Here is a 22,264-nt window from a genome sequence, read left to right on the forward strand (position 1 = left end):
AACTTTAAGGCTGTCACTCCATTTTCAGTTTTCATACACTTAAAAAGGAAGGATAAACACAGGGGTGACAGGAAATTTGGAACCAAGTTGTGGTAAAATCCTAGAGAAAGAGACAAGTTTGGCATGTAACAGTTGTGATGTCAAGAGTAATTCTGCCTGGAGAGAGCCAAGACTGCAATTTTCCACCCTTGCATGGAGTGGAGCCTGCAGAGTAGCAATGATCATTTATTCAGCTCTCCTTGTACTCAGCACTTCTGTCAGACACATGAAAAAATAACTTTTCTTCACTAATAACAGGCACCTCATCTCCCACTGCACATGACTGGGGAGTTCCCCACTCCAACAGATGATCCAGCTTCAAAATCTGCTTTTCACATTAGACCAGAGCATTGGGCAATGGGCAAAATGTTAATGGGCATTTTTTCCTCAGCACAATTTTTTGTGATGCTTTTGGACACGGTTATTACTTTTTAGCAATGGTGCAACTTATTAGGAGACACCAAAAACTCCAGCAGCAAAGCCACCCATGGTAATGTCACACACTAAGTGTCAAATGGGAGTTCTGAAGGGTTTAGTGAAGTGCAGCTACTTCTTTCCATAAGGAAGTACTGCACTCTTTATCAAAAACTGATTAAAAGTTTATTTTTTTTTTAGATTCCTAAAAAAAGTAAGTAAAAAATATGGTTCATCACGTGACTCTTCTTCCAGCAGGGGATACTATTTGAATTTTACTTTCTAGGCTTGTGACCCCTTCCATTGTATTATCTGTCTCAGAACTCATCAGAGCTTGCTAAAATATTTTCAGTACTCCTGCTTTAATTATCATTTACCAGAGATTGCATAAATAAAACCTCTACCATTTTAGTTAATTAATATATAAAACAAACCTGTCAGGTCCTTAGAGACCATTTATGAAGGTACTATTTTGTTTGGACCTAAAAGGAATACACTTCCAACAACTGCAGATCTCAATCACGAAGAACTTAATTTAAATTAAAAAAAAAATTGAAAAAAACCTGTTTCACCTAAAGCCTGAATGGCTGAGAGAGACATACATATCCACCTGAAATAAAAAGAGGATTACACCATAGCACATCTATTTGTATTTTATCCATCCACCCACTCTGTCACCATAAACATCAAATCACAATTTCTCCCATGGAAGGATTATCCTCAATTTTTTTCCTAAGCACTGAAATATGAAGAACAGGTGTTTGGATTTAATTTCAAATGAGAAATGCAGCTTTTTGGCAAGAAATAGTATAGCAAACAGAGAAAACATGGAGATTTGTTGGCCTGTTCCTGTGTTTACTTCCAGCAGTATGACAATCACAAGTCTCATTAATAAACACTAACTCAAAAATGGAGATGGAACTGATCAGATTAACACAGATCCTGGCTCAGGTCACAACATACACACAGGGACGAGACCCTGCAGAGTATTCTCAGCTCTGCTGGTACACAGAGGAAAATTTTCTTTGCCTTAAAGGGATTCCTTTCAAATGAAAATGAACGAGTTAGAGCAATGCTAAATACTTTGTAACACTAAATGCTGAAGATTTAAGACTTGATTTTTCTGTCCTCTAAACCCACAGAAGACAAAGGTTTGACTTCACTGCTTTGTTCAGATCTGTCCTGTTCATAGGGTATTTTTCTGAAGGTCCTCTGCATCAGCCAGAGTCTAAGCTTGGACATGTTGGACACTTCACAATAGGGACAAACAATATGTTCAGCTTATCACTGGTAATTCTTCAAACTAGAAGGACATATCATGCATTGTGGCTGGAAAATCATCAGGATTAAGACTGTCAGTGTACTACAGCTGAATAAGCAGTGGCATAGTTCCTACACAATTACACAGAGAGAGCAAAACAGAAAAAACCCAACTCATAAAAACAAAAGAAGGAGGAAAAAAAGCCAAAACGAAAAGCAAAAAGCACAGAACAATAGTCTATTTAGCTTAACCTCTTGAACTTTATCATTAGGCTTGCTGTTCTATTGTTGCTGCTGCTTTAACTTGCTTGCTTTCTGGAGCTTACTAACAACGCTCAAGAAGTCAAACATCCTTCAGAGAGTGAAAATACAATGATAAGAAATAATAATAAAAAAGAAATAAAGAGCATGGGTCAGTAAGTGTAGATTGTATTGGGAGCCAGGCACCATTCCCAGCTCCTCCACTCACCCACCATGTGGGCAAATCTTTTCACTGCTATAAACAGTTCAGTTCTCTGCCTGCTGTCTACTTATAATTAGAATTTTTTGGCAGCCCAAAGAATAATATTTGTATATACTCATACATACATACACATGTATATATATACACACACTGCATGGCACTGAAGGGCTTCATTTAAAAGCTATAAAAATAATCATCATCATCATCTGTTGTAGTTTAAATAATAAAATAGGAAATAGCCTTAGCAGATTTTTTTAGAGTGCTAATAAATGAAAGCTTTTAAAAAAAAAAATCATCAGAACCACCCATTTTAGCCCTAAAATTCACAAAAAACCACTGGAAGCAAAATCTCTCGGAACCAAACCACACAAAATGGATCCAAATGTGTATAAATTAGATCTATTTGTCAACATATTTCAACTGCCACAATAAATACTGCTAACAGAAATCCATGGATTTTATTCCATAAGCACACTGAGGAGCTTAAAGCAATCCAATTGAACTCATAAAGGAAATTCATAAAGACAAAGAACCTAACTGTCAGGGATGGAACACTTCTGAGACCAAAGGTATTTAATTTGTAACCTCTCAGCCCTGATCTTTGAGGAGAAGCTACCTAAAATCTTCCAAGGACAAGCACAAGAACTAAGATTGACAAGAGGACATGAGGCAGGTGGATAAATGAGTTCTACTGGTAATGGTTTTATGGCCCTTCTTTTTTCCTCTGAGAGATATAAACCTTCCTCCTTAGGTGAATGTACTTTTATCTCTCTGCCATTCTGCACTTTTCTTCCCTCCCAACCTCTGTCAGCAGCCTACCTCACCTTGCAGGGATAGATCATAACAAAACTACAGCCTTTTTTTAGCATCTATTCCAGGGACCCAAGAGGAGCTTGTATATCTGAAACCTTTCATTTTTCCAGGTTTGCTGACACAATAGATGTATTACAGTGTTGATCTCAGGTAGGTCCTTCCCTCACCAGGGTTATTCCCAAACTTTGGTTGATTGGAGGCTGTTTTTCTAAAAAAAATTTTATGACCCAGGTGTTTTTAGAGCTCAGTTTTCATCTATACCCCTTCTCTATTGTTCCTTAATAACAGAGGTAGAGAGCTTTCAGAAGCTGTTAAACAAAGGGATGGCTCCTGGACTGCAGATCACCTGCACCACTCACCTTTCCACCCTCATCAAATCTTCCCACACGAAAAAACCATTCTCGAGAGCAGAACCAGGTTGGCATGATCACAGTAGGCCCATGGGAGGTGAACACCTAGGAAAGAGGGAAAAAAATCCATCAGTTAACAAAATGTCAAACCCAGCAGCTGCTGAGGAGCAAAGCAGACCTTACACATTCACCTGAAATTATGCCTGTGGATAACCTTCAGTGATTTCAAGCACTTAGAAGAGCAAGAGCTGGAAATTTAGCAGGTGCTTAGTGTTGGAAGTGCAGTTTGTACCAGAACCTCCCAGGTACCACAGCCCAAAAGGTGAGTCTGGTTCCTGCTTCATATTCCATGACCTTCTCTTCTCTCCCAAGCTCCAACACAGGCAGAGTACTTAAAACATTTTTCCAAATTTAGAGTATTATACTGGAGTTGGCACTTTATTTGGTATGGAAGTGAAGTAATTGAGAAGAATCATGGGAAGTTCAAGTTCTTAAACTGAAAGATTGCTAAGCACTGCTTTTTATTTTTTTCCATTTTATATTCCTTACATTTATATTCCTTTATATTCCTTACTTATATATTAAGTATGAACTTTCATTTACCTCAGAGCTTTACACCATCTTTTATTTCTGATCTTTTATTTCTGCCAAAGACACTTAAATCCTAATCAAGCCTGGACAAGTAAAATGCAATTTGTTTTAAACATTACCTGAGTACTGTGGATTTGCTACCCAGGGGTACCTACAATAAAAGGTTGTTGGAAAGGAAGAGCTTTAAGTAGAGAAAAGGGAGTAACTATTAAGTTCATCTCTTCATTTGTGACAGCCAAGAACTATACAAATGGGTCTTTGAAGCTTTAAACAAACTTGTTGTAAATACAACTGTGAAATAAGCCAGAAAGTGGATTACAGGAGGTAAACTGGTTCTTTCTTTTAGCACAAGATGAAGTATCCAGGCAAAGAGGAGAGTGAACTTGTCAAACACAATGTGCAAAGAGAAGGCAGGACCTTGTGCCTGCTTCCAGCAGCAACACAGAAACTACAGAGTTTCATTCCTGGGGCATGAAGGCAGAAGAAACCAACTGCACAACTCCTGTCAGTCAAATGACAATGCTGATCCTGTAAGCTGACTATTTCATAGCATGGTACAGTGGTAATATTAATATTCCTGTACATCTGAGTGTACATTTGTCACATGCATCTCAGCATCTACATTTTAAAGGTGTTCCTCTTGATGTCAGCCTGAGGGAGCTCCACACCAAACTCTTACATCTGGCAACTTCCATTTCCACAGATAAACATGGATTTAAAACCAAATAAAGACATTTAAATCAACTGTCTAGATTAATTAAATTAGAAATCTAATCAAAATTTGACAGATGACCTACTCCCACTTTTCTTACGGGCATCTGCCCAAACTTCAGGGTGAAGCACACAGCATGCCAGCTTCAAGAGCACAATGACAGAACTTCACTAAAGGGATCCTAGGGTGACTCATTTTCATCCAGACACTTCAATTCTAGGCACTTATATTTAGTCAGAACAATCCTATCACCTAATGTGTCTTCACACATCAGCATGTTGCCCAGAGCTGAAATACTCTAGTTCAGAGGTGTTAAATGTAAAAATCTCCCCCCCAAGAGTCAGTGGGAGCTGAAAGAGTCAAAACAACCCCAGAAAAGGAGAGCAGCCATGATTACTCAGTACATGGTTATTAGCTCCACATTAATTACAAGGGCAATTGAGTATGGCCTGAACCAAACAATGACCAAACAGTAATCCCAAAAGAAAACAGCAGCAGGGAGAAAATCCAGGCCAGAGGGCATTGCATTGAATCTCATTTCTGAAAGAAACAAAAACTTCAAAAGTAAATCTTGAGCCCATCACTTGTGAAATGTGTCTGGAGAGGCCAGGATGCCATTTCCTGGGAGCTGTCAGGTCCCTCAGAGAACAGAAAAGCACTTCACCTTAGAGATGGAGCTCCATGCAATTAACTGTGCTCACGTGCCAAGAGCATCCACCCAACCATCCGAGAGAACGCGTGTTCCACGGGCACTTCAGTGAAACCAGACAGAACAGATGGGAAAAATTAGAGACAAAACATCCAAAAGCCACTCATGTTAACACAGAGGATGAGATGATGATTTCACAGCAGACCATCACACACGTACAGCGATGTCTCTCCTAAATCCAGCAGTGTTCTGTGCCTCACTGTCCATCTGAGGAGAGATACCAGAGGAGAATCTCATGGGCAAAGCAGAGACTGACGATGTCACACATGATTTGAGGATCTTATCCTTCAAAAAAGTCTTTAAACCTGCACAGCACAGCAGCTGAGAGTCAGTGAACTGGGATATAAACTTTTTCTGCATAAATACAGTACAACATTTATTTGTGCTGCTGTCACAAAGGACAAATTCACACTACCTTGTCCCTTGCTATGTAAGAATAACTTTTGTGAGGCTGAAATTCTCTTTTTTGTTGCTGTTAGTGAAGTCTTCAGCTGAACCCCCAGATCCAACAAACCATAAATCAGCGGTGCTACCCCAAAGGAGGATGTAGGAAAACAAGGCACCAAGCAGAGAGAACAAAACCCCTATTTTCAACAGGAATAGAGATAATCCAGAAGTAATCTTTAACCTGATAAAACTGCTAGAAATCTACATTCACACCACATTTACATTAATTGAAGAGCTCTCCCACTCATCCTGCCTCTGGCTACACACCCCAGTCACAGCACCAGCACTTGCCTGACCCCAGGATGGATCAGAGCACTACAGCACTAAAAAGCCATTATTTTCCCTGGTTTTGGTGTTAGTTTTCTACAGCCTTAGTTCTCTGAATCAGTTCACCGTGGGGTCAGAGTAGCAATACCACTGACACACTGGAGAGGGAAGGAAAAGCTCTGGTGAGGAAAACAAGCCCTCCCTTTTTGGTCACTGCCCACAGTTAATGAGTCCAGCTGTAACATAAAACTGGATCCTCTGAATACCCACTCTGATGGGAGGAGAACTGGCCAGGAAAAATACTAACTCCTAACAACTGTTCTGAAACACTGAGGCATCTGCCAAACTTCTGAAAATCACCTTCCAGAGCTTTTGAAATTTTATCTTCAAGAGAAGGAAAAAAAAAAATAACCTCAACCTTCCACACTTTGGAAATTCTATATTTCACCTTGGTTTAGTCTGATGGGAAAGTTTCCTCTGTATTTCTTTTTTGTCTATTCTTGTCATAAACTCTTGCCAAGGTGTTTAAAAATGGTCAAATTGCCTTATTCTGTGATAAAAACTGCAACTTCTCACTTTGTGAGACTGACACTTTAGATTTTATCCATAAATCTTTTAGATTGCATGGACTGGAATGAGAGAAACAAAGAGGACATGCTAGTCTTAACTTGAAAATCAATCAGAAGCAGAATTTGAATGATGCTGGCATGAACTATGTTTAGTTTTCTTGGAAATATTCTCCAACTGTACTTAACAAATGTCTTGTGTCACCTTGGAACACCAGTGGGTCTCCAGACTCCTTGAGGAGTTAATTCAGTATTCTGAGAGCAGGCTGGATCTGTGAACCTTTCACACCCAGCTGGATTGAAAGATTAATTCTTATTAATAATAATTGTTATTAATTACAGTATACTGTATGCCATAAAAAATATTGACATATATGAATATTTCATGTTAAAATCCAGAAGATGAAGGTATAAATTCAGGTTTAGAATTCCTGAAGAACAGTGTTGTCATAACTTAACCGGAATCCATTTCCAGATGATGGGCACAAATTCCTATTTCAGCGTCCTATTTACTAAATTATTTAGAACTTTTATTGTTATCTGGGTTTATTCCAAGGATCAAGTAGCAAGTAATTGGAACTGGTTTGTTCTTCTTCACTGTTTGGTTATCAAATTACATCCAACTACACAGATTCTCTGAAAATAAATCTAAAGAATACAAAGAGTTGATAAAGTGACTTTCATTGTTGTGTTTCAAAGCTGTCAACAGCACATGGAACTCTGGTTCCCACTGATGCTCACTGCAGATCATGCCAGCATTCAGTGCAAAATTTCAGCTCCAATACAGGGAAAGGCATTTGTGTGTTTACAGTAACTTCTCAAGGAAAGTTCTATTTCCTGAAGCAGCAAATCAAAGTCTAACAGCACTGTTAGACAAAAGCAGACATGCAGATGGTGAAACAACCTTATCACATCAGATCTCATCGTGCCATGCAGGACATGCAGGGGAAACCAGGCAGTTCACAACAGCAACAGATTTAATCACAGACTGCTTCCCAAAGCAACAACCTGATTTACCCAAAACACACCACACATTTAATTCTATTTATGCTAAAGCATTTCTCAAAATTATATCCACACAAATCAAGATTGCACCCAATCTCCTCTGTTAAGATAAATGAAGCTTTCTAATATCCAGGGACATACATTGACATGTTAGAAGGTAAAAAAGAAAACAAATCCCATGGAGAAGGTCACAGTGATTCTGTAAGCTGTAGGCAGACCATAGACTGAAGGGGAACATTCCTCACCCTGAGGCAATGATGTGTTAACATACCTGTGCATTAATTCAGCAATGGTTGTACCAGGACCTTGTTACCAGGTTTACATCCAGAACCAGCTCTGTGTGTCTCAGTGTGAGAGAACAGCTGCAGAGGGTAGGGAAGAGAAAAAAAGACTCTTCCTACTTCAAAAACAGGACTGGGCAAACAAGATTTTTTCAAAAGAAAGTAACTACAATGAGCTTTATTGAGCTTTTAGGTACCTAAACAGCCAGTGTGGTATGGACTCCATGCTGTTAATTTATATTGTACTGAAGTGCTGTACCCTTTCCCAGGCCTGCACAAATAACTGCCTGTGTCACCTCATCACTGCAAGCTTCGAGAGCAGCTGAAAATCCTTCCCTAAAGAAGCTGGAATCCAGCACAGCAAAAAGTAGATTCTTGAAATAAACCATACCTTGCCTCTCTGTGCAGAAAAGCTGGTGTATACACAGTAATTCTGCTGCATGCCTGACTGAAAATGAGTATTTCGCCTCCAAAATCCCAAACTCTAGCAAGCAACAAAGCTAATCAAAGAGAGTAAGACAGTCCTGAGAACTGCTAATGCCAGTGAAAGCAAAGAGCATTCAGCACCTCTGAGAAGGTATTCCTGCTCCTGGAAAATTTATGACCTACAGCTCCCGTGACTTCCTCTGGATTTGAAGCCTGAATGAAGGCTGGAATGTCTCACAATTTGCAGGAAACACAGAACAGAGCCAGTGAGAGGGGCTGGGAGATGTTGCTTTCTCTTAATGCAAAGGGCTCAGTAACAGGAGGAAAGCTGGGGGAGAAAAGCTGAATTTGGCTGAGCTGCTGTAACAACCTCCCTTGGTTCCTCACAGTTTATCGCACTTATAGTGCTTTTCACCCGGCCATTCACTTTTAGAAAAATACAAAAGTTCTCTTTGTGGCTATGCAGCCATTATATCAAAATACAAATTTCTACAAATAGTACATTAAATAGAACTTTCATACCAAGTCTCTGCAGTGAAATCACCACCTGGAATGAAAAACAGGGTGTGTATCAGCAGGGCATCACCTCCTCCTGACATCCCTGGCTACAGCAGAGCCCCACAAAGAATGAAACGCTGGGTAAAGACTGCATATAGCAGGCTACTCTTTATCTATGTTATTAGATTTTCTTAAAATTTGCTGCTGAAAGCAAAACTGTTTACAAACTTGCTACAAGTAAATATATTAACTTTGGGTTTCTAGCCCAATTCCTATGGATTGAATTTGCTGTGGCTTTGCTTTTTGTGAGCCAGCTCCTGGCAGCCCATTGTGTGGGATAACTGAGGGCCAACCATACTGTTGAATATCTCTGTTTTGTAGCTGAATGCCCAAGAGCAAGCACCATTCTTCTGGACATTTTTAGAGCTTTTCCCTACTAATGACGATGAATTAACTTACTGCTGAAGCCAAAACAATAGCTGCATGCAAAGGAAACAGCCTGTATGATTTTAGCCTGTCTTACAGCATTTTTGGGCTCTGGAGGCTGCATAAAGTAGTCTTTGCAAAAAGTTTCTCTAATTCTTGGAGATTTTCCAGTATTTTAAGAGTCAAGTATTTACAATGGAAGAATGACTCCATCCAGTAAAATAAAGCATTCTGCAACAAGAGGTTGTCTCCTTGGCTTGCTGTTTGTGCTGAGGTTTTACTACAAAAGAAAGAAAACAATCTGCTTAAAGTCATATTGTCCTAAACTGTGATTAGAACAAACAAGAAATCTGCTAAGAAAAAACAATGACCAATGCTGATGTAAAATAAGTCCAAAAAATTACCTTTCCACTTGGCTTGTGGACATGCCATTTAGAATTTTCACAAGATGAAAACTGAATTGGTCTTTCTTATCTGTGATTTATTAGACAGCATTTAACAGATGACAATATAGACAATAGAAGTATCTCTCTACATGGTGGGTAGCTAAAAAATAAAACTATTCTGCTCTTAAAGTGCATGATGCTATGTCCACAATTAACAAACTTCCCTAAAATTTTTTAGCAAGAGGAAAACAAATTCCCATAAAATGCCACACATGAAATTTTTCTATGTACCAGCTCCCAGAATTAATGTTCAGCTGAAATGTGAGTAAACCTCCTGGCAAATCTCAGCTTCAGCAAATTTTAAAATGCAGGTATTTGGAGAGAGAAACATGAAATACTTCTGAGTGTTCAGGATTATCTGAGAGTGTAACATATCCTTCATACTAATGCTCCATGATTCTCTTTTTCAAATAAAAGCTTGTGCTATTAAAGTTTTATTGAACTTGGAAGTGGGGGACACATGACCCTCAGTTAAATGAAAGAAATACAAGCACCTTATGAACAAGAATCAAACTAAAGGGAAGGAGATCACTTTTGAATTTGAGAAGTTCAGCTGTGTGCTAATGTACATGTAAAAGACCCACAGGAGAAATATTAAATATTCATGAAAATTTGCTGTATTTATTCCAATATAAATTATATTTCTTTTGGGGTATTTTTCCCCCTATAGACTTTTACCCTTTAGAGAAGGCAAAAGAGAAAACTTAGATCAGATCTTAAGCTGCAGATTCTGATTATCCGATTAACAGCTGCGATAGTAGAATGTTTTCTTTAGGAAATCAAAGCAAACTTTACCCTAAATCTCTCCCTCATGTCTTCCATCATATCACAAGTCTTTGGGGAGTATCAAAGCACCAAATGCATTCCAGTGCCTTGAGAGTGTTTGATTTAAGTTCTGCAACCCTTCAAAACTCTGAATGGGAAAACAAGGAAAAGACAGAAAATAAAAATTTATTTTAGAAAAATAAATGCCACTGCTAGTCCAGAAAATGTAACAGCAGATTTTACAGGGGGAAAATTTAAGATCTCAGGGTCTTAGCCTTCTGCATACTGTCTCTAATCCTCTACCCCACAATCACTTTCTCACAATGAAATAGATATGTACTGAGAGTAAAAAAACCCAACATCATCTCAGCAACAGTTTTTACACACATTTTTGATAATGAAAAGGACCCAATACATGTCCAGAACCCAGTGGTCTCTTACAAGAGTTTGTTTTTCAACAGTGCAGAGAACACAGCTGGAAAGACCTCAACCAACCCTGAGCATTTGCAGAGATAGAAATTAAGTGCCCATCAATCTGTAAAGTCTGAGACAAACCAGAGCTGAGAGCACTACAAAGCTTTCCCTCCTCTCTGCATTCTCCCGTTTCAGCCTCACTAATAATTTGTTGATGGCTTTTATGTGGGATTTGAATTTGTAGGTTCTTCCCCTGCTTCCCAGCCAGAACCATGACCAACATTTCATTAATTTGTGACTGTAAGCCCCAGACTCTCACAGCATGGGCAGCCTGAAGTCACGCTGTACCTCTGAGTCCTTGGGTGTGCATCACTCCTGACATTCATTCCTGCAGTAAATTCTGCCTGAACTTGGCATTTCCCGTCCCTGATTTGCAGCAGTTACTGCTCAGACAGCCACTCAATCTAGCCAGCACTTTAAAATATTTTTAAAGAATTCAGGGATAAGAAAGAAGGCTATTAATAGCTTCAGATCTTCCAAGCAGAGGCTGGTGTGAGTTATCAGGGCACCCACACTGCACTGGGACAACATAAAATCCACAATAACGAGGATTAGAGTCCAGGTTCACACCAAGTAGGAGATAAAAAGCAAGAAGCCCTCTCTACAACAGAGAATTTCTGCCATGGTGCAGCTGAACCCCTGCAAGTTCTCTGGCAGCATCTCTAATGAATACAGAGGAGCTCCAGAGGGTTTCTAAATTCACTGGCTCAGGTAGGCACCTTTGAAGGGCCTGAGCCTCATGGAGCTGTACATTCCTTTAATCAGACTATCACAATCATCCTCAAACCAATGGGATTATTTTCTCCACTAAGATTAAATTAAATTTTTAATAAATCACCTCTAAAAAGTGGTTTTAGCACACAATATGAATCTGATAATAAGCAAAGTGCAGCTAAAATGTCCAAAGAATTAAGAGGAATCCAATTGACTACATATATGAAAAAGATTTTTTACATTATTTTTTAATATAATCTTCTATTTCTCCTGTCCAGCAGAAATATTCACACCAAAAGGACAGTAGATATTTACCATATGGCCCTCAGCATCTATCATCAATAAATAGTATGGGCATCTGCATTAAAGGGTTTTGCTATAATATCAAACTATTAATAACTATCTAAAGGAAATCAGCTGAAGCAGAAAAGAAAATGTTGATTTTTCATTTGCCAAGAAGCTGAAAATCATGCAGGAAACAGATGCTACAATTGTACTTAATGTAATTTAAAATTCAAAAACAGAACAGCAGTTTTGGCCATACTGAAACAGGGTTGTAGCAGCAGCTGGGAAGGATCTACCAAGCAGCTCCTGTGATTTATATCTTTGAGAGCTCCATGGGTCACTCAATATAAACACCCTTGTTTGTCTCACACATCCTGCTAAAAATGATTAAGATTTAAATGAGGTTTCAGGTCTCTGAACTACAAATTCTGAGAAAAGGTACTGTAACACAAAAAAGCACAAGAACAACGTATCTTAGAAATACTGTGGTTAAAAATATTTAATAATAATTAATTGCCTGTCATTCCTTCACAGAATTTAGATAAATGCTTAGATAATTCCTAAATCCCCAAAATTAGAAACAAGAAATTTGTGTGTGCTATTTGTTTATCACAGTGACAAACAACTACAGCTTTGAAACTCAAGTACAACAGCAGCACAACAAAAGAACAAAACGATGGAAATCAGATTTCCCCACAGAGCTCTATCCAACTTAGCTTTGTAAAAAGTAAAATCAGTGTACCAACAATACTTATTCCTATTTCTTATAAAATATTTACTATAACCTCCTTTTGGAAATAGGGATCCCTGCCCTTTTGAAAACTGCACCACTTCACAAGCTCATCCTACATAAAAACAAAAGAACCAGAAAGATCCTTGTACAGCAGTAATGAAGTCCAAGTTCCAAAATCAGCAAAATCTCAGAAATAATCTTTTAATCTGATTCAGGAATCCATTCCAACAGTAGCATGTATGCAGGCAAGCTGCAAATATTTAAATATTTAGCCAGGTTGAGACGTTTATGAACAGCAATTTTTCACACATGCACATATGTTATTCTGCCCCAGAAAAATTGTTTTGAGATTGGAAGGAGAAAAAAGCAATTATTTTAAGGAAAAAGTGGATGAAAAATTGTGAGTCTCTTAAACACAGGCTAGTTCATCTATAAAAGATGGGTATTTATGTTGTGATGGTTACTCACATCATATCCACTAGCATCAAGTCACCTCTTCTAATCTGAATTCAGGAAAGCAGCAAGCTGTGATCTCCCAAAACTGGCTGAAGCATTTTAGACACAGAGCCAATTTCATGATAATAAACATCATCTTCCTCTTAAAAAAATACCCAAAACAAATCAGAAAACCAAAACAAAACCCCAACAAAAAATCCCCAACAAACACCAAACAAAAGCCCCACAAAAAACCCCCAAACAAATAAATACCAACAACAACCTCCCCCCCAAAAAAAACCCTCACCAAACTAAAAACCACTTCAAATACTGCCAAATACTGCCAAAAGATGATAAAATTAAAGAGGTATAATACCTTCAGGACTTGTAAATTCAACACACACTGTGAAAAATGACACCCACTGGACCTTTGAAAGCCTGTCTGTGTCAGTGTAGGGATGGTCACTGAGGAATCAGCCACAGAGGAGGAATTCCAACAGCAGCTCTCTGCTCTCAAACCTCCAAACTCAGCAACACCATTCCTAAACAGAAAAAATACTGACTGGCAAGTGTTTCTTGCTAATGCAAATGAAGAGGAGACATTGCCACTTTAAAGCTCATGGAACATGAAAAGCTGTCCTGCTCAGCCAGAATTTCAATTTGTTTTCCTACTTCATCGAAACATGAGAAAATTTAATTCTAGGAAGATGTAGAGAATGTGGTGCTCTGTGTTATTGCTGATATTTGTACTGTACAAATAGGGGGGGTGAGAAAAGAAAATACCCTCCAGGCTGAGAAAAACCTCCTTTTGATGTCAGACATCCCAGCACCAGAGGAACTGAGGGAAGAACACTTCCATAATCCATCCCCATGCTTTGGGTGCTCCCCTGCCCCAGGTGTGCTGAGATTTCAGCACTGCAGCAAGTGGGACACTTCAAGCACTTTAATGTGAATTGAGCTGTTTATAATAACCTCTTCCCTTCACTTCCAAGGGGAACTTCTCACATGTTTCATACAGTGCCACGATGCTGTGTTTAGACCAACTGCCACTTAGGAAAGACATAAACCAGGCTTATATACAGTATCTGCAAAATGTAAAGTTAATAAATGTTACTGAGCAGCTGGACAGTGTTTTAATTCAATGGAAGATGTTTCTGTTTCCACTTGTATCAGTGACAATCTGGACTACCTTTGCTGACTTCAGTGGAATTGCTGCGTCCAGTGCATAACTGGATGGGATATTTGCACTCCTGATCCATCCTAGACCTGTGCTGCAGCTCCAAGATCCCCTGGAGGCAGGCAGAGGGGCTCTGGGAGGGAGGAGGTGCATTAGCTCAGGTCTGGTGCCCCCCCAAGCCACATCAGGGAGTCAGCAACATTAATTCATCAGGGGGATAAAACTTCTTGTTATCAAACATGCCAACATCCCCAGAACAGAAACATTTCTGCTGCAATGGCCTGTCCAAACCCCGAGTCATTTGGACATCAAGACCATACCTGAAGGTTTCTAAGGAAGTATAAATATTTTAAAGCACAGCTGCAATTAAAAATCTCCCATTTTTATACACACTGAGCAAATTAGAATAAATACACTGCTTCAGCTGGAACAGACCTGCAATGATCATCCACTGCCTGAGCACTTCAGAGCTAAGTTAAAACATGGTTTTAGGGGCATTGTCCAAACGTCTCCTCAACACTGACAGACTCAGAGGATCAACCACCACTTTGGGAAGCCTGGTCAAAAAATAACAGACAATTGTATTTTATCACCAGCAAAAGATGATTGGACAAGTTCTACTCAGCCTCATCATATTACTTTAGATATTTCTGTGACAGGCTGGGCTTATTCTCAATTTCCAAGTTGTAAAGCTTCCAACTTCCAAGCTTTTAGCCCAGATACATTTCTGCACATCCTTTCCCTTGGCTCCTGCCCTGTTAATTCCACTGGACATCCCAGCCCAGTCCCTGATCTTCCCTGAGTGCCTGCTCCCACATTAAAAATGGAGAAGACTGGAAACTTCCTCTGCTGTCACAGCTGTTCTGGGCTTTGAATTCTGTTTAAATATTGTTCTGTCTAACAGTCAAACATTCAGAGGAACATACAGAGTTTGCTGGGCAACAACCATCATGCCTGGACTCTTTCATTTCTGCTGCACTATGAGACCTCTCACCTCTTCACACAAATTGAAGTAAATAAATGAAACTTTTAAGACTAATGTCATGATCTAAGCATTTCTGGCAGAATTACACTAATACAAGCTGGAATACCACAGAATTAGTTAACAAAATTCTTGTTAAGATAAAAACATTTGTACCTTAAGGTGTTTGTTTATCTTTGGAGCTACACAGATTACTATCAGGAGAGCTATCAGTGATTTAAACCAGCTTATTCAAGTTCAAACCCACCATGCTTTCTTCCCCAGATCCATACTTTTGGTAATTATGGCACTTTACAGAAATGGCAAATTGCTCCAGCTTTGGTAGCAGTTTCCAAAAAACACATCTCAATGTTTACTGCATTAAACTATATGTAAATCAGAAGTGCTATGAAAGCAGAATGGGACACAGAGACAAGTTTCTTTTACACTGCAGTGTTTTAGTAGATATTACTTTTAGAGGGAACCAACCTTTAAATCTCAAATAAAGTTTCTCAGTGATGAACACTGCTACAAAACTTTGCTTTTCAAGCACATTTCATTCCTTTCATTTTTGGAAAAAAATGTCTGGGTTAATGTTCTTTTTGATTGAAACAAACAATGCATTTTTTACAAGCTTGGTGTTTCACTCATTTTTTCAGTCTTATCACCTGTTGTCACTATAGTCTTCCCATTCTATATTGTTCTACATGTAATTTCTTTTCTTACTAAGACAGACTTACTATTGCTAAGACTAAGTAAGGTCAGAAATTGGTATTGTCCAATTCAACATCGTTCCTCATTAGCCAGCTGCAGACTCAGGATACCCTCAGCACTGCAGCTGCTTCATGAATCCAACCATGATTCTAAACATCAACATTTAAAACAGCAAAAGAATTTAAAATCCAAATCCATTTCATATTAAAAAACATAATCTTGTCAGGAATGTCCTTCATGTTCTAAATATTTCCATTTATCCAGAATAAACCATTCCCTGAACAAAACCAGGAAAGCAAGGCTTTCTAAAGCAGGAGAGAATGAAAACTTTTATGTTCTATTTTTGAAGATATTCCTGAGCATTCAGCTTCAACACCAGTTTCAACCAATGCTTCCCAGCTCCTGGATGAGTCCTCAGACAGCAAACCAGAGCTTTACAATAATTGTGGAAATGTAGAAATGCATCCTCTGCTACTGTGTGGGCCTGTGCTTGTAATTCATTTTCAACAGCTGGAGCAAAGCATTACTTTGCCATTTTGGCTGCTTTTCATAAACAGGAGGCATTGTCCTGGAAGACACTGGCCCGTGTCCCATAGCTCCAAGGTTGAGCAGCTCTCGTGCAAAACTGACCCTGGTGCCCACCAAGCCACTCTCACCTCCCTCCTCAGCAGGACAGGGGAGAAAACAAGATGAAAAGTTCGGGGTCAAGATAAAGGCAGTTTAATTAAAAAATAAAAAGTGAAGGTTGAGCATGGAAGCAAATTAAAAAGTAGAAAAAAGATGGTTTATTGTCCATTTCCCACCCAGCAGCAGGCTGGGCCTCAGTACACAGAGAGGCTGCCGTGGAGAACAGATGCCTTAATAACCAATGTCCCCTTTTCCTTCCTGTGGCTTTTATCCCACTGGAGGAACAGCCTGGGCTCAGCCAAGGTTGGGTGTCCTGGCTATGTCCCCTCCCAGCCCTGCAGGGCTGCAGGAAGGTGGGATCCCTGCTCAGCCCTGGCAGAACCACTGCTGTGGTACCCAAACCAGCCCAGATATCAGAGCACAACAGCGTTCTGTGAGGAAAGGTAAGCCCAGCCAGACCCAGAATACCTTCATTTGTACTTGAAAAACTTCTTAACCAAAGGGCAACACTCTGAGGCTGCTCTGGTCCGGAGGGTTTGCAAATATTTGAAGCTATTTTGGTAGCAGCTAATGTTAGTGAAGAAAAGCATGACTACACATTGTGTCCTCAGTTAAGAGGAGTAAATAGCTTCTCCCTAAATTCAGCAAAAGACACGACATCGTACTAAAAATCTCAAATAACTCACATTCTGATGACAGATCACAGGTTTCAATACTGTAGGGAGAAAGTTCTTTACTTAAAAGAAAGGCTCTTGGAACTCACGGATGATTTATGATACCCTCAGGCATTTCTCTCCTGGTCTCAAAATTAAGAGAAATTGTTAACACAATCTTCTGATCAAAGAGCATCACTGGGTAATAGAACATAAATTTTGCTTTTTGTGTTTGAAAAGGTAAAATGTCAGTGTCCTCTGGGAAGAAAAATAATCACTAGTAGGATTACAAAAGAAAAAGTAAAGATAAAAGTCGACTAAAATTCAGCTCTGCTGGATATGCCCTCAGCCTCCTCTACAGATGCCCCACACCAAAGATGCCCTGACACTGCTCAGGTGCAGGTGGCCAAAATCTCCTCAAGATGACAATTGTAGTCGTTGATCTGTATCCAGAAAAAACAAATTAAATTCAAGTTTCAGTATGGAACAGATAACTGAAGCAAAATGAGGAGGGATAAGGAGGAAAGAGAAGAGGGGGGAAGGTGATGGAAATTAAAGCAGCCTGTGAAAGGCCTTTGGACAGGACCCAAAAAACTGTAGATAAGACTGAAAAATCTACAAGGCTGGGAACAGCAAGAAAAGAAATTGCTTAGCTTTGCTTGCTTTTATGCTTTAAGTAGGAAAACCCCCTGATTTTGCATGGTAAAGAAACTAGACTATGACAAGAAATATCTGTTGCTTTCATCTGCTTGTCCCATCACAGCAACAACTCAGAACACCCCAAATTTTGCCCATCTACACAACCCAAAGGAGGTGATGTTGTGTGCATGCCTAATACCTTTCAACATGTCCTAACACATCTCATGGCTCCACACTCAAGTCTAATTCACATGAAGTCATTTTAAAGAAAACAAAAGTAATATGATATACCAATTTATTTCATAAATGTCTGCACTTACAGACTAAAACATGTGGATTTGCTTTAAATTTAATCTACACTGTTTCATTGATGAATTTCCTAAATCCATCCAAAATTAGGCTACATCAAATAGAAACCTACAAATACATTTTCTCACTCTTTGGCCAGCTGTAGAGGCTATTAGAATATATCAAAAATCTCCTTTATAGATTTCATACTATCCATGGAAGATGAAGAGAGTAATTCCAATCATTAATCAAAAATTACTTCTTGCCATTAACATTTGCTTTATTTCTCTGAAAGTTCCTGTGTCACAGAAAGCAGAAAGTACAAATGAGTAAGGTTTCTATTTGTTTTTCCATAAACACTGCCTCTCAGTGGAATCTGCTCCAAGGTTAAGGTTTAGCCTGGAATCCCCCACTCCCCTGCCTGAAGGAACTGGGACACTGGTCTGATAGAAGGGTCACAGTAGCAGCTTAGGAAGAGATCCCAGGGGATGCACTTGCACAGAATATAGATTTGGCATATACCAAAATAAATCCAACCAAACAGAAAGCTTGTTCACAGTTCCGCCTCATTTCGTATTTGAATATGGACCACATGTTTGGGGATTAGGCTGGTGAACCCAATCTGTCTCTTCCAGGAAACAGCAATGAAACAACTGGGCTATAGAACTGTCAATTATTTCATACAGACCAGCTGTGCACCAAGCTGAGCTCCAAACTCAGCCCTCACTACTGGAAGAACATCTTCTGTAACAAGAGCCTTAAACACAGAACACGTTCACGTGCAACTGATCTCTCCAGAGGAAGAAAAATCCTACACATTAATAACCCAGAGAGGACACCCACAACAATATCCCTTCAAATATCCCTTTTTCCATTTCATACTTTATTTACTGGGAGTGTCCCTTTTACCATTTTGCATAGGAAAGAATCTAAGATGGGGAAATCGCACTTGTCCTTGCTGCCAGACTTTATTGCTGCCCAAATGATGTTTCACCAGACAGCAAGCAGACCTCGATGGAGAAAATAGCCTGCCAAATTCTAGAGTTACAGGTTAAAAACCAGACACGAGCAGCACAGGATCCATAAATCTCAGGCAACAGTAAATTGAACTGAAGTTTATTTTTTCTTTTGATCTCACTCAGCAGATTAACCAGGCTTTCTCAGTGATCAGTACCTAATACTTTGAAGAAAGACAGAAAAGCTGTCAGTTTTTATAATTCATTTCCAATAGTGATGCCTTTTTTCAAGTCTTTTCAAGAGGTGATACTTGCACATGACTGCAGAGGTACACAGAGAAGATGGATAGTAAATCCTGGTGGGGAAAAAGGCCCCCATCACTTCTTGTCTTGCACTTCTAAGAAAGTAAATGTTAATGTTATGAGTTATGTTAATGACTTATGTTAGTCATGTTTAATCATATATATTTTGTAAAAAGTTTCTGGGCAGTAACAGCTGGAGTAGGAGCCACAATCTTGTTAATGAGGGATAAACTCATTAAATGAGCTGTGCAAAGAAGCCAATGGAGTCTCAGCTAGGAACCGTAACAGAGTGGGGGAAATAACCACCTGTACAATTCAGACAGTTCCAACAGCCTGAAACAAAATACACCCACAAAGCTACCGAAAATGTGTCTTTTACACAATCAAAAGCTGATTTCTGGATGTACATTCACTTCATCATTTGAAGAGTTTCCCTGTAAACCTTGCCCTGTGACAATATCACAGGATCAGGGCTCAGTTTCTCCAATCTCCTTAAAACTTGGACAAGAAGTTTCTCTTGCAGTGGAGAAACCATTTGGTCCTTCAGATCACTTGACTGACCTACAGTAACAATCATGCAAGAGGTCACATCATCTTGTGCTTAACTTAGTGTGCCCTTACACCCTAACTGGGATTATCTAACAAACATCCCACAGCCAAATGGACACGTTTCAGAAATGTCAGGCTGGCCAGGAGACATCTTGTGTTTCTGGACAGGAAAACACCTCCAGCAACCAGACCCAGCTGATGAAGTTCTGTTCCAAGCTGACACCGTAAGACTTTGGCCATGAGTGTTTTCACTTACAAGCAATATTACTACCAAACCAGGTGCTTTTGGTTTTTTTAAATAATAATAAATGCTTCAGGAATATGCTGATGACAGAAAAAGTCAACAATAAAAGTGCACACCTCATGTTCTAAAATCCCACTTTTTGTTTGCACTGTTTGCATTGCTCACATATTTCCCAACCTATGACAAAAGTTTGTGATACAAGAAGAGGACCCAAAAAGATAATACTTTATAGAGTATAATTTCAAGAGATGAGGTAAGTATTTTATTTCTCTTAGGAACCCCTGCCACGAGTGCTTCCAGTGCAATTCCAGCAGGTCAGAAGTCTGTCTGCTCTCAGTAATCAATAGAGTTCTCCCTGTGGGCTTTGGCAGCCTCCCCGTGTCCCACTGGGGCAAGCATGATCTGAAAACTCTGAACATAATTCAGTATTGAGACAGGAAAAGAGATTAGAAATGAAAATCTTGTTCAAAGTTGATACTTATGCCAGACCCACCAAGTTGCTTAGAGAAAGCTTTATATAGAGAGTTAAAGCTGCTTTGTTAGGCAGCTTTAGAAATATTTTGAGCTGTGGGAATTTCTCCCCAGTTTGCCCTTCTTCCCTCCCTTTTTAAAGTAAGAACTTGTATGAACCAGTATTCAAGGCCAAGCTTCAGAAATCATACAGGGCCACTGGGTCATCTGCATTACAATGCCTGATTCAGCATGTATTTATATCGTAAATTATGTTTCATTATAAGAAAATGATTTCCTGTCAAAATGGAAGTGCTCGATTTTGACAGTTAATTTATATGCCTGACCAAAAAACAGACCCCAGTAAAAAACTAATTAACTTAATTTTATCTAATGCATACCCATGTGGAGGCAGAGAGTACAATTAGAGATCCATAATTTTATTATCGGGATCAGAAGATTATTTTTGAATAGACAAAGAATGGTCCTACACAGCTATACACATATAAATGGTAAAGATCCTGGACTAGTAACCATATCTGTATTGATTATATTTGTAGTTTAGTAATAGTTTATTTTTTTCTTATGAAATCCACAATATTTACCTTAATAGTTAAAAGCTGAAAGTGATCACAATTTTTCTCTTAGAAAACTTTTGCTTGGAAAATAAATATTATATATTACAAGTTATATTTTGCATTGTTCCCTTCCAAAGTAATAGATGATTTCTAGGGCTCTGCACTGCTCTTGCCAAAGCAAAGAAATGCAATGTGTGAATAAAACAAGTTACATTGGTAACATATCTGTGACTATAAATACACCAGTGCCATCCAGTTTCATTTATGAAAATAACTATAATAGTTCATAATGATGGAACATACAAAATGCAAATTATTTCTCAAAAGAGCTTCTGTAATTCTAGAGTCTAATCATACTACAAAGTATCTAAATTTGAGATATTAAAATTAAATTTTTGGGTTTTTTTTTTTTAGGAATATTTCCTGATTTCTACAAGTCTTAACTTTGGTCTTAGATGCAAACAAAAATGCTTCAGAATACCAGCACTTACAAATAGCTTGAAAATATAAGCAACACTGATAGATTTCATTCAATGAAAATGACATTAACTGTCAACAAACCAAGTACTATGAATGAATTAGAATTCCTCTTCTTTATTAAACTTTCCTAATCACACAATTACTGCTTGTTAGGACAAGTTCCCTACATAGTCCTTCTGTCAACAACAAATAATCAGCTTCACCCACCTGAAAATTCAGATAAACTATTAGAGCTAATAATGGGAAACCTGCATAAGTCCACCCTTTGTCTCCATTCAAAGCATTTTCAAGCAGATGAAAAGCCCCAAGTGGACTTGACAAGACTGAACGGTGCTCTCATCTGCTCACTTACCTCTGTAAGACACACACTTTTTGGGTAGGCAGCCACACAAACAATTCCCAGCTGCAAACATGATCCATTTTCATATGACAACCTTTTAAACTTGTCACAGGAACATCAGTGTTCTTACATCCACTTAATGAGTGGGCAGTCATGAGCATGTACCAGTCCTGGAGACACAGAAAT

General features: G+C 38.9%; 1 protein-coding gene across 5 annotated transcripts in view; it reads right to left on the reverse strand.

The window, feature by feature from the left end:
* Window positions 1-22,264, reverse strand: part of QTGAL (queuosine-tRNA galactosyltransferase) — a 103,618-nt gene that overhangs the window by 28,441 nt on the left and 52,913 nt on the right. For all 5 annotated transcript variants that reach the window (XM_005526820.3, XM_088065326.1, XM_088065324.1 and 2 more), the window contains one exon: window positions 3,349-3,444. In XM_005526820.3, the coding sequence (XP_005526877.2) occupies window positions 3,349-3,444 (96 nt within the window). The remainder of the gene's footprint in view (window positions 1-3,348; window positions 3,445-22,264) is intronic.

This window comes from Pseudopodoces humilis, chromosome 21 (assembly GCF_049639895.1).
Source record: "Pseudopodoces humilis isolate 2021_Gansu_Grassland_sample_001 chromosome 21, ASM4963989v1, whole genome shotgun sequence".
Lineage (NCBI taxonomy): Eukaryota > Metazoa > Chordata > Aves > Passeriformes > Paridae > Pseudopodoces > Pseudopodoces humilis.